General features: G+C 35.2%; 1 protein-coding gene across 1 annotated transcript in view; it reads right to left on the minus strand.

Moving 5' to 3' along the window:
• Window positions 1-316: 316 nt before the first annotated feature.
• LOC134528016 (proteasome subunit beta type-5-like) overlaps window positions 317-14,163 on the minus strand; it is a 36,399-nt gene continuing 22,552 nt past the window's right edge. The window contains exons 4-5 of the mRNA XM_063361180.1: window positions 1,956-2,160; window positions 317-531 (exon numbers count right to left, since the gene is read on the minus strand). Of these exons, the coding sequence (XP_063217250.1) occupies window positions 431-531; window positions 1,956-2,160 (306 nt within the window). The 3' untranslated portion in view covers window positions 317-430. The remainder of the gene's footprint in view (window positions 532-1,955; window positions 2,161-14,163) is intronic.

Raw genomic sequence — 14,163 nt, forward strand, 5'->3', positions numbered from 1 at the left:
CCTATGTCATTCTCCAACCCATAAACTATGTATATGCAAAAAATCATAATCCGTTGCTCCATTGCCGCATGAAAGGACAAACAGACAAACAAGGATTACAATGTGTGGCTTATTCGAGAAAATATGGTACGTAACAGATTTTGTATGAGTAAAATAAAAAAAAAATTTCTAATCAAAATGTAAAATTCCTTGTATGAAAAATGGTACCATTTTGACCAAAATCAGCACAAAAGTTTTTAAAGGTGAATTAAAAACATTCTTTTACTTCAAAAACACATTTCATCATACCTTAGCTATAGTAAAATAAAATGGTGTGTAGATTAAATTACTTTTTTAATTGAGCTGGAAAGTTCTGCCGAAGAAAATATTTTGAACTTGCAATGTGTTATTAAACAGAAGCCTCAATACATGTTTAAAAACCAATGTTCAATCACTGCATGGTAGCTTTCTTCTGTTCTGCATATTTGTAATGCAGATCCTTGCAGTCTTCGTTGGAGATATTCACCCAGCCTGTGCTCTTCATGTGGTACACTGCAATGAGAATAATTAATATAAGTGCATGGTTCATACTTCTTTGTGGACTCAAAAATTAAGAAAATATGTATAATTACACCATCAAATTCATTCAACGTGTACCTCTGATAACTCACACTTGTGCTCCATAAATTACAGTTAGTAGTATCCAGTGTGTGTATTATGTATAGAGCCAAGATGATTTACTAAAAAATTAGGATTTGTTTCGTTTTTTTTTTTTTTTCCTAACCTAACTAATTACTAAGTGTATTTGGGAGGGGTCTGGGTAGGGAAGACTCTAAGTGCGTCTCAGGCCGAAGCCTATACGCTCTAAGCATGCAGGTTATGAACCATGCAGGAGAGGAAGCATGCATCATGTGCTAGGAGGGGATTGGCCAGCCATGGCAACGTTTTAGCCATGACTAACTCCCCTCACTGACTATTCTAAGTTAAAAACTAGATAAGTTGGGCCCAGGTAAAACCTGCATAGACTCAGGGAAAACCCTGGGCACTGACATGCGGGATGCAAAATTTCATGCATTAATTACAAGCAGGTTGGTTACAGGAAACAGAAGGATGGTTCTGGAAGAAGATTTGGACAGAGTAGAAAGACTACTAAGCAAATGGGCGGGAGCTTGGACATTTTGTCCGCATTTAGTTTGGTGGCACTGGTTGTTTCGGGGGCGACTTTAGTCGTTTCCCACCAGGCTGCCAGCCAGCCTAGACTAAGTTAAGAAGGGGGGAAAAAAAAAGAAAAAAGAAAAAAAAAAAATCGTGTGCGCTGTTGAATTTTAACTAATGTAAAGTAACATTAAATTAACATAAAATAAACATTAAAGATTATGTTCATTCGGTAGCTTAATTTAATCGTGCTTTTTCGCGAGCTGATGCATCGAGCCTGCACTCAGGAGTGGACATAGCCTCAGGTTGACCGAAGTCGGTTAGGGAAATTGCCCAGTCCTTCATCGCCAGGATTTGTTTCCTGCAGCATACTACCTATAAATGCTTTTAAAAATGAAACAAAAATCTGTGATTATGATTAATAAATATTTCATAAATTAGATTTTTAAGTTTTAATCAGTTGGTCAACAAAATCATTTTTAAAATTTAAAGTTACTGGTTTAAGAAAATGTATTGCCTTGGTTAACTTTTTTTTTATAATTTACAAAAAAATCTTATGGTTCCATAGATAACAGTTCTCTTTTTATTTTACTGTATTTTTCATTTAACTTTTCATTCATGCTTGTGAAATGTAGGAAAACAATTTTTCACTAAATGTTTAAATTTGATTAGAAAAATATTCCATATTCAAAAAATAATTTTATAATTGTTTAAATTAATATAAAAAACAGTATTTGCAGAAGCCAAAATCTGGAAATAAAATTCAAACACATCATGAATTTACACCATAGCAACTGCAAAACAACCACGCTGCCTGTTACCTCTGACCGTGCCACCGCTGTACGCATCTCGGAATGTCGCGTGGTAGATGGACCTGCGGCCCAATTCGTACGCGTCCTCGTCTGCTAGCTCCCACTTGTATCCAGAGTCCAGCACCCCGAACGCATACACCGACCCCGAGCCGACGGAGAACACCTTCCCTTTGGTTCGAGTCCCTTCGCTGTCCACGTAGTACAGTCCGGGTCCCTGTACGTAACCACAAAGCTACCTCAAGGCTTCTGTTTGGACGTCTGCAGCACTAGTACACCAAGTGTATGGTTGATTCTGACTTGATTTCTGCTAGACACGAGAACTTACAAACAAAAACACACCAGAGATGTGTAACATCTCACCTCGGTAACAAGCCAATTCATGTGTTCTCATGCTGCAAAAAGACTTATGTATGAAATTCTGGCCTCTGACATTAAATTTAATGCAGAATTATTTTAAATAATGCAGAGCCTGATAAAAATACGTAAAATGTGTTTTCAAGTACATTTCTAGATGCAAATCACACTTATGCTCGACACCAGCTGCTAAAATTTGCTGCAAAAATTATAAAAACAGCATGTAGACTATCAAACCATTTGATTAGCAGACAGAAATGATAGAAACAACAATGACACTGCTCCAAAAAAAAAAGCAAAAAGGATTTGTAAAAATACTAAACCCTGGCTTTGGGCCTGATTTTCAAAAAGGATTTTTTTTTAAATACTGCTCATCTTATTAAAATTCACTAAACATTTAATACTATAACATTTTTTTTTCCTTTACCTTTGTGAACTTTAGTTTGTGCCATCTGACATAGACAGCAGCACTGTCGCACCCTACTGCCTGTTGCACATTTCTATCACATTACTTCCGTTGCATTCATAAGATTACTACCACCAAATGCAGTAGTATATTGAGAGCTAAAAAAATTAAAAATAAATAAAAGTTTGAATTCAGAACTCTCCAGTGGTAGCAAAGCAAACCATCATATAGAGTATTCGACTATCACACCATACACATGACACACACTTTTTGACAAAATAATGTCTCATGTGCACCAGTAACTTTTTCAGTCAGTGGAGAATTTGTGCAAGTTATTTTTGCCTGCAGGTTAAAGTGAACATGTGCTTCGACAGTCACTGGGCTGAAGCAGTAGGCGCACTGCTTAGCGTTCCTTCCCCTCCTTTCCCCTCCCCTCTCCTCCTTTCCCCTTCCTCTCCAACTTCCCCTTCCTACCCCCCCTCTTCCTCCCTTCCCCGCCGCGCCACCAGCGCACTCTGCCGTGTATTGTTCCCGGCCTATATAACCTCGGCACCCGGGCTATTTGCCGCAGTCTTCCGGTCGTTTGACACGAGGACTGTCACTTGGGGCTGGCGTCGCATTGGTATGTACTCGGCTGTGAAACTTAACGTCTGTAATCATCAGTAATTAGTATGATTTCTTGTTCTTGCTTGCGCGTCGTGGCCGCACTTTCACTTATTCATTTTTGCCATGTTTAGTAATGTTTGTAAATTCTTTTGGACCCTTCAGGTCAGTGCTTAATTGGATTCTTTGCTTTAGTTTCTCTTGCTCACGCCGAGTACTACCGGTAGCTTATGTAACTGTGTTTTTCTGCGGCTGTATATGGGCATGCCATGATGGCTTTGGACACTTCTTGTCAAGCCGTGTCGTAACGATAATTGTAATAGTATGTATTTGTAAACTCTTTCTTTCTTTCTTGTTGTTGCCTAGCGGCCCATATGATTGTGCTACGTTAAACACGTCGTCAGCTTGCCCCATTTATTGCACCATTGTTTTAACTTGTTTTGTATGTATGATTTCCGCGGGATGTTTCGCTCAGAACCCATAAATGTTATGTGCATTGTATGCTACATTTATTAATAAATTACACTGCTTGTTAATTGGTATATGGACTTTGCTTTTTTGTAGCACAGCGAATTTCTGCCGTCGGTCGTACTGGAACGACCTTTTGTTGTTTCTGTTTATTGTCAGTTGTAGGTGCGAGTACAGGGCAAACATCAACTAGTTGCAGTGGCACAAACACTCTACTCTGAGACAGCTGCACAGAAGGACAATGTGTGGGGTTGAGTCTGGGATCGCTGCAGCGTCGACACCTGCCCGACCGTGCCCTCCCCCAGACACACGTGTGTTTCGACACAGCAGAGTGGAAGTGAGGCAGCAGACATAGCCATTTAAATCTACCAATCAGGGTTGGCTGGTTTAAACCATGGAGTAAATAGTTGTTTTTTTAAAAACCAAATGGTTTTATTTAAATAATGTATTTTTAAATAGAAAATAGTAATTTTTTAATGTAAGGTCTGATTCGACACACTAACAGCAACAAAAGTTAGCTCATTTATGTTTCTTATGATTTACAGGAACAAAAAATTATACACTAATCAAGATCTCATTTAAATTATCTGAATAAATTTTAAATTATACCCAGCTAAATACTCCTGTAAAATTAAACTAATTTGTGAATTGTAGACAGTGTAAAAAAAAAATTATTTAAAAAAATCCCTATTACGTGGGAAATACCCATTCTATGAAAAATACATACCGTATTGTTTCAAAAATAGGCCGACCTTTTATGCCAGTTTTGTCAACCTTGAAATTTAGAGTCGGCCTATAATGGGGCACTAGCCAAAATAGTGTAATTAAACACATACATTTCAAGGAGAATCACTTATGGCATAAAAATGTTATCAGATATACAATACATTGACCTAAAATTATGCCGTACTTACGTGGAATTAGTAATTTTTCCAACTTAGAAATTTAGTAAACACACTTAACCCCAATAACGTATCATATTTTAAGTTAAGTACACAGATGTGGTCACTTGTAGCACATAACTTTTAAAAGCTCGGTCTGGTTATTTTTGAACTGTATATAACAGGCTGCGGTAATTTTATTTGCTTGTAAAATGTGGTATTTACAGTAAACAATTAGTAAAAACAGCAATTTTGCCGTACGGTTATTTACCGTAGTATGCTTTATTTACTCTTCTACCACAGGAAAATCAAAATAGGTTAATGGCACCGTGTTGGCAACTTGTAGTTGCGACACGAATAAACAAATACCGGTACATACCAACAGTAACAAGAACAATAAAACCTATTTGCAATATTGGCTGTTTTATGGTTGATTCATACACATTTTACATGAAACCATTTTGGATTTTTTACGTCATAATTAAACGTACCGGTAAATGTTTTTACGTCAGAATTTCTATGAACTTAGAAAATGTAGCCAATGCCGTATAAAATGTTGGCACCACTACAAAAGAATGTGAAGATAAACGGAAACACAAGAATAACACATTTTGTCAGTTCAATAAATACTAACTTAGTTGAAGTGTTACTGTGGTAATATGCTGCTGATAATCATTTTAGTTAGTTAAAATTTATTTTTCCCTGATTCACAGTGTGCTGTAGAAGGGGTTGGCCTATTTTCGAGGTCGGCCTATTTTCGGACCAATACGGTACTCTTTCTGTGGTTAAGTCCGTCAGATGTGCAAATTTTCCAAACTTCAGTTCATTAATGTAATAACTTTTCTGGTTCAACACAAGTGGCAGAAAGCGGGATGATGTATGAATTTCATTTTAACATGCTGAGAACCAAAATAACTAACATAATAAAAAAAATGGTTTAAATTTAAACCAAAAATAAATCTGGTTTAAACAAAAAAAAAAGGTTTTTTTTTGGCAACCCTGTTTCCATTGCAGTATAACATATAAGACATAAAGTCAGCACGTAGCATCCTGTAAAGATTATTTGTATTCACTCTGTTTACAAAACAATAGCAGGATTTGAATATATGATGGGTGAGGGATGAAATATGAACGAACAGTCCACTGTTTTTTGTTTTCTATATTTATAATTATAGTATGACATCACTTCCATGTGTATGGATGTAATATGTAGTTAAGACAACGGGGGCGCGTCGTTTTGCCTAAAATCGTTTTGCCTAATCGTGTTTCTCCACCTTCGTTTTGCCTAAAATTCGTTTTGCCTAAAGTCATTTTGCCTAAAGTCATTTTGCCTAAAGTCGTTTTGCCTAAAGTTGTTTTGCCTAAAGTTGTTTTGCCTAAAGTTAGTTGGCCTAAAGTCGTATTGCCTAAAACCATTTTGCCTAAAATCGTTTTGCCTAAAATCGGTTTGCCTAAAAGTCATTTTGCCTAAAGTCGTTTTGCCTAAAATCGTTGTGTCTAAAGTCGTTTTGCCTAAAATTATAATCGCATGCTTAAGTTCCCCTAAAGTCGTTTTGCCTAAAATCGTACTGCCTAAAATTCGTTTTGCCTAAAGTCGTTTTGCCTAATGTCATTTCGCCTAAAGTTGTTTTGCCTAAAGTTTCAGCACTTCGCTTTCTTAAACAGACAGTTAACTTGCCGAGCAGTCGTTTTGCCTAAAATCGTTTTGCCTAAAGTCATTTTGCCTAAAAGTATTTTAGTATATTCTTGCTCCATAAAGTGTGTGTAAATACATTCCAGCCACTTGTAACTCTAGTCGTGGATTCTGGAACTACTACCGAAACATTGTGAGAGGTTCGACATTCTGCCACAAGAGTGGAGGGTGTTCAGTATCGCCTGCATCTTTCAAGGATGAAGGGTAGTTCATTTTTGAGACAACAGGTAGTGTGTCGCTCATCAAGTATCGCCTGCATCTTTCAAGGAAGATGGGTAGTTCGTTTCCGAGACAAATAGATAGTGTGTCGCTCACCATTACTATTTATCGTCTTTTGAGGTTGCTTCCTTCTTCAATATTTGAGCGCAGTTGTCCCATCTACGCAATGCATTCAATGCTGCGGAACGCACCACGCCTATACTAATTACTCGCAAACAAGATCTGTAACAGTGGGGTATTATCACGCAATAAAAGACAAATAATAAATCTACTAATTTTATGTTGTACATTTTGACTGCAAATTAAGTAAACTGAGTAACCAGGCTCTAAATATGCGCTTTTTCGCCATTTTCACAATTTTTTTTCTATGTAAATATATTATACGGAAAATGTAAAACATGACAATTTTCACCTTTCGTGGAAAAAAAAATCGTATTACCAAAACATTTATTTACGGAGACACGCATATACGCTTAACTAGGGAAGGCCCTTACGTATAAAGTATTACTGTTTTTGAAGGAATATTATACACTCCTGCGCTATTATTTATAACTTAGGGTAGATACTACGACAGTTTTATTATACTAAAACTGGTAATATTTTTGGAGTCCTAGAAGTATATTTCGTGGTTTAATGTTTCCAGAGCAAAAATTTAAATAGAATTTCCTGTATGACTTATTTATATATCATTTCTATAGCTGAGTAATATGTAATAAATACTTTGAAATCAAAGGAAAGAAAGCGATATGGTTAGTGAACGAAACGGAAACTTGTTAAATAAAACATGTTGTTCGGCAACTTAACATTTCATGGAATTATTATTATTTTATATCCACAAGGAGTAGAGGAGTTGTTTGTGGTAATGTTGTTGCCTTTGTATCGCTGTGACGCCTTTACGTTGAACTTCCCCTTCTAAAGATACTGCAAGCCTATAACATTTTGGTTTAATAATTTTTATGAAAATAATCTGAAGACGAGTTTATAAATAACACAAACGTATACAATAAAGTTTACTTCTGCTATGTATGTTTGCTATAATCAATAAATTTTTATTGCGTTAGCAACTTGACTTCACCTAAGCCACTGACAAAACCTGATATATGTTTCAGAAACGGAGTAGCCCTTATTAGCCTACTTTACTCTAAGAAAAGTAGTATAAACTAATATATCGTCTTTAGTCACGCCGGATATCTGTATGTATATTTATATAAAAAAATATTTGTAAAATAATGATAATCGCTAGATAATACGCCTACGTTTAACCAAATGCTATGCAGATCAATACCAGGCACTATGTTTTATACGTTAGGAAAGTGAGTGGAACCACCGCTACTAGCACTACCTCTTGATTGATGGATGCAATATAATTCAAAATAATGCTTTGTTATAGCACTTTAGAGATTTTTAATTGCGTTTTTCAGGTACTTTTGATAATTTAAAGTCCAAATAAGGCTAGAATAATGGTAATTAATAATCTTTCTTTTGTGTTATACGTAAATTCACAGTAATTTTAGTACACATTTTCTGAATTCACCTCTCGACTTTTCAATGTAAACGAATACGGCGAAACACCTAACTTCATCCACATCCCGCTAGGATCGCTGTTCAAATTAGTTTCCGATACTCTTGCCGAATTTCCGGTATTGCTCTGTATTGTATTTGGTTTACTTCATTCGGCAAAACGTATGATTTTATGATATGTAGTTTTTAATGATTTAAGACGTAATTTTACATAATATTTTATTTTTAATTTAGTCGGAAATTTTTTTACGTCTGTAATTCGGTTACTCTATGTGATTTAAGTATGTCTGGGTTCCAGGTACTAAGCAATTTAAAGTAACGATGATGTTGTACTTTTACAGTATTTTTTTATTAAATAATTTGTTCCATGCAATCCCTGTTTTCACACCTTTACAATGATAGCGTAGTACGCCACCTTGGTTGTAATATGGAGCGAAATAAGTAGGCAGCGTAGCGCGACGCCTGAAGCATTTTATTGTTAAATTTAAGTAATTTGAGTACCTACTAGTAATGCATATCGTCCCAGAACAGTTTTCAGAAATGTGAGCTACATTGTGTAGTAAAAGAAAGTAGTTTTGAAATGGTAATCTATAAATTTATATTAAGAGAATAGATGTGGTTAACCACTTTTAATTATTGTGGTTAGCTTTGCTTAAGCCAGCCTGCCTGAAGAGAATCTACGGTGATTTTTTTAAGAGAATTTAATTTCGGTTTATATTGGATTCATAATTGAGAATATTTTCAAATTAATGAGAGGAGGTTGTATTTGTTTTGCTATGATATTGACGATCCTACCATGTCACAAAAGGTCTGATAATAATGAGAAGAATTAATTGCTTTAACCTAGCAATATTATAGTCGGCTTTATTTTGATTTGAAAACCTTAGATGTTTATATTACTTCTATAATTACGTCACAGAGATTTTTAATTCTGTTAATTGCTATAATACCTGTAAACCTGTGCTATTCGTTTTCTCTCCGATACATTAAAAAGCATTGTAATAAATAAATTGCCATTATATTACATTTATTATTACTGTAAATGGGAGATTTGGTCTTTTCCCTTTAGTATAGCCGTGCGAAGTCGAGTCGGTCATCTAGTAATATAATAATATAAAGGTGGAGGTGTTTCAAGTACTATGGCACTAGTTCCCATTTTGAGTAGTCAATGTGTTTAGTGAGTAGGTAAAACTAAGCGAAAGACAAAAATATTACCGTCTGTTAATACAAGTACATATATAGTTATTTAAATATGATAAAGAACCACTGAACTTCTTTCAACAGAGCCATACGCCAGCGACCGTATGTTACTGCGATGCCATTCAGATTTCACTCTAAATTTCTTTTGAAATTTTGAGGCTAAGTTACAATGTAAACTACGTGGTTTTAGTTTATTTAATCTCCGTCACATTTGTGACTCTGAGTTCTAATATATTTACTTATATTGTATAAAACACTACATATAATAACTTCAACAGTGAAAAAATATGTTGTGATTATTATTTTCCTGTTTATGTATTATCGCTGTTACATATCTTTATATTTTGGTTTTATTTAGCAAGAAAATATATTAGAACTCTAGTCACAAAAATGTCAAACAAGTTATGATATTTTCAATCCATCACCTCTTATAAGGACCTCGCCAAAATACATAACATTATCTTTTTACTATATATGGACCTTTGAAAAATGCGGAACTGTCATATAGGAGATGCACACTTTTGGATATTACCGAGCACCTATTTTTAATTCTGCATGGCAACGCTTAAAATTAACATTAAATTACGAAGCAATTATTCTTAAGTTATTTACAGGTAGACTTACCAAATCCTTAAGTACTTCATGTTGCACATATGTATTTCCACCAAGCACCCTTCTTACAAAAATTGAAGACACTAATATTAACGTAAGAATATTGTTTTGGTATTTTTAATATTATCTACAACATGTACAAAGTAATACCATCATCGTTGTCCGCATCACTATTTTATTACATACTCTACTTAGTTTAAATACTAACAAGTGAATATTTAATATTTATAGGAACGAACCGTGTTCTGGTGTAAACACGCATATTGAAATACAGCTTACATTTTAATTCATATTATAATTTATCTGTTTAAAGCAAGCATATGCCGCTTTCAAATTATAACATGTTACAAATTATTGTTAAATAAATTAGATAAGAGAAAAATTTGATCTAAAAATTCAGACACCTGTTTATTTACTAGGCTGAAAGCTATTTTATCTTGTAGAAAATATTGCAGTTGTAACATCTTCAGAATTAATTGTTCACAATGAAATGCATAGGCCTACTTTGGTTTCAGAACAGAGTTTAAAAGCTTGGGAGGTAAGTAGCTCGATTAAAATTTGACGTTGTGGCCCACTCAATATTCGGCGTTGTAGTTATTATAGACTTCAGCGTTGTGGTCAGTTAAGGATTGGCCGTTGAGGGCAATAAATTCATGATTCGGCATTGGGGTCACTTCATTATTCGATTTATAGGTCACTTTATGATTCGGTGTTGAGGTCACTTCGTGATTCGACGTTGATATCACTTCGTGATTTGACGTTTTGGCAAAAGAGGCATTGGAGTTGTTGTTGATTACGGTAAAACTACGTTTTATGATTACATTTTTCGAAAACTTATAAAACATTTTATGTTATTTAATTATTAACTACCATAAAATAGTTTTAAAACCAAACAGTAATTATTATTAATTATTCCATGGTCCCCTTGTACTGGCACTAGGAGTTGAACAGTAAACCCTGCTAGCAAACCATGGGCACCACAGAGCTATACTAAAACGAAAATAATAATACTTAAATATACGATGGCTGAGTACCCATCAGTTTGGTAGAAATATGCTTGAAGGTTTGTTATTTTGAAAATAAAAGTGTCTTTCTTAAATCAAAACGTAAATGTCGAATACCATATAACTAATTGCATGACTGATTTGACGCGAATCGATTACGTAATGTTAAAAACTAGAAACCCGCCCCAGCTTCGCACGGGTAGCAGAGCACATATGCATACATAAACGGAAGTTACGATCCTGATCCGGAAAGGAATATGCATGCCAAATTTCAAGTCAATCGGACGTATAGTTTTGGAGATCTCGTGATGGGTCATTGGTATTTCGCTTATATTTATAGATAGAGATACGGAAATTTCGTGCATTCGTTTAGTCGCAAGTTATCATTTAAACCTTCACACTATCACACTTTGTTCACGATTGGACCGCAGTTATTTGGACACGCCCCTCTACGACCGTGAGCCAACTATGCCCAGCCAGGAGTGAAGTAAGCGAATCAGGCAGGGCCAATTGACAAGGACAAAATTGTCCTCGCTAAGAAATCAACCAATTGGAAAGCAAACGCGGGTTGCGCACACCTATGACTTTGAATAATACCCTGAGTCCAGATGAATCTACGAAATTTCCGGGTCTCTATTTATAGATTATGGCATAGTCTTAATTTTTGAGACGAATGATTACAAAATAAGACGAAAATAATACATTGGTGTCACAATTAAAGGTGGTTTAACGTAGATAAATAAACGAAACATTATAGTTGGCCGAAAAGTTTAATATAATTGCCTCATATTATGAAATCTTATAGTGTTGTATTTTGTTGCATTACATGAATACCAAATTTGTCACAAGTAGGCTGTGGAGTTCTCATGTTATGAAGTAAAAGTTTTATATTATATGTTTAAGTATCTTAGAAGCTAGTGAATTAATAAATTTACGTAAATAACAATTTCGTTATAGCACAGTGTACTGGTTGTTAAAATGTGTCAAACATTTCAGGAGATTTGATATTAGCCACAACATTTAAAATAGTTCAATTTTGAAAAAAAAAAAAAAAAAAAAAAGAGAGTGCTTGTTTCTTCTTGTTTCTCATAATGTTATCTTTTCTGTATTATATTTATTTGAAAACTAAATTTGCTGCGAGTATGGCGTATAGCTCCCAAGAAATTAAGTAGGTTAAAATATGTGTAATGTTTCCTGCGATATTATATATGCAGCAACCGAAACGCTGAATAAACAAATACGTATTACTGAAAATGTTTCTAATAACCATATTTTGGAGCCAAACACTTACTTTGGACAGGTATCCGGATTTTCTCCATTGGAAAACACAGGTTAGTCATTCGAGATAGCTACCTATCCGGATTTCAGTAATGGAAAAACTAACACCTTTAAAAATTCTGAAATATGCCTAACCAGAATAAGTTCCCTATACGGATATTTACATCAGTACCAATAAAATGCAGACGCCAGGAAAGGACAGCTGTCCGATTTGTAAAGGTCACTAATTTAGAGTTTCGTGACTTGGTGCCAAATTAAAATAGCCAAATAGGACACTTATCTGGATGTTAACTCACACGCCACAATTTTCGAGAAATTGTTCGCTTTGATCACATATTGTATTAGGTTATTGCAGATTGTGCCATGTATAAAAAAAGGCGAGCTTTTCGTTAACCGTAAGCGGTAGATTACTAATCCCCTCGGTTTTATTAAAGTTGATTTATAACGCCCCCGAAGTTTTCGTGTTTTGCATTTCCTCGTTCCATGGTGCATTATCCGGAAACTTTGAGATATATCTTCCAATGTTGACGTTACTAGCAATAAACTTGTGCTTCAATTCCATTTTCAAGATTTGTTTAAAAACATTTGGCATTTACATGGGCTAATAGTTGTGAATTTTATGTTTAGGCCTACCTACTTTTTAAAGATGAATCGTCACCTGAATTTCGTCCTCGTGGTTTGTCCTAGTGGTTCGTGTTTTAAAAACAAAATATATTTATTTAAACAGACTCGTGGTTTTCAGAATGACTCGATGTCACAGTGCGGGTTAATGTATCTGGGTACCGTAAAGGCCCTGCTACAATTGACTTGTCCAATGCCATGTCCGTTGGACACAACTCACCTATTGGTCCACGAAACCCTGTGACGTCATATTTCTTGTCCCTTCGTCCCTTGTCCCTTCGTGATCAAGCAATTGGCGATCTTTTATAATTTTGTCCCTTATTGAGTTTTCCCATGCAAGAAAAATAAGTTTGACAACATGCAAAAAAATGTAAACAAACATAAATTATTTAAAATTAAAAAAAAAAACGTAAAATGTCTACAGAGGATCACAAACCGCGCGGGAAAAATAGTTGTATACAAACAATAAAAACAAAGTGAATTTTGTGATTTGACTATTATATACCGAAATTGTAAATATATCACGTAATTACTTTGCCATTGAAATGTCAGTTTACCGCGCTACCGTTCAAACAGAATAAGCTTGGCAATATTCACATCATCAATATTTTTAAAGAGATTTTGTGGCCTCTAAATATCTACTAGTATTATAATTTTTTTAAAGGGATTTGTGGCCTCCAACTTTTGCAAATGGCCACAACACATCAGACAAATGAAGAAGGAAATATTAAAATGTCGCTCTAAACTACTGCACTCTTGTGTTGGTATTTGAAATGTTTACAATTGGACAACTCGGGACATAACTGTTGTGGCAGCATATTTTCATGAGAGGATGAGACAAAGAGACCAAGAGACATGGCAATTGTAGCAGGGCCTCATTAAAAATAGGTGAAAATTCCAATACTGCATTTATCTGACTGAAATTTCAGAGCATCGGCTATTTTCCGCGATATTCTTTTGGTTTAAAATAATAAATTTTTCGCCCAGACCATTTGCGCAAAATTAATTTCTTTCGTTTAATTTGTATAGGATTCAAGGGTTCAAGTTGTTTCCGTTGTCTCATAAGAATAATGCCCCCTCTACACTTAGCCTGAACGTTCGCGAACGTTCGCGAGTGCCAAGTGTGGAGGGGTGGTTGGCATGTGATGGCTTGTGTTCGTGTTAGTTCGTGGGCGCTCGCCTCGATGTCGTTTTTTTTTGGAACAAGTAAAAGAAAGTTGGGCCAACGCCCGTAATGTGTGCATCTACACTTGGCCTGCAAGCAGTAACCCAAGAACATGCATCGAAGTTATCTTGGTGCTTATATTTTCTTGGTAAACAACACAGAGTAAACTAAAGCTGCCTGCAGTGTACCATA

Source organism: Bacillus rossius, chromosome 1 (assembly GCF_032445375.1).
Source record: "Bacillus rossius redtenbacheri isolate Brsri chromosome 1, Brsri_v3, whole genome shotgun sequence".
NCBI lineage: Eukaryota > Metazoa > Arthropoda > Insecta > Phasmatodea > Bacillidae > Bacillus > Bacillus rossius.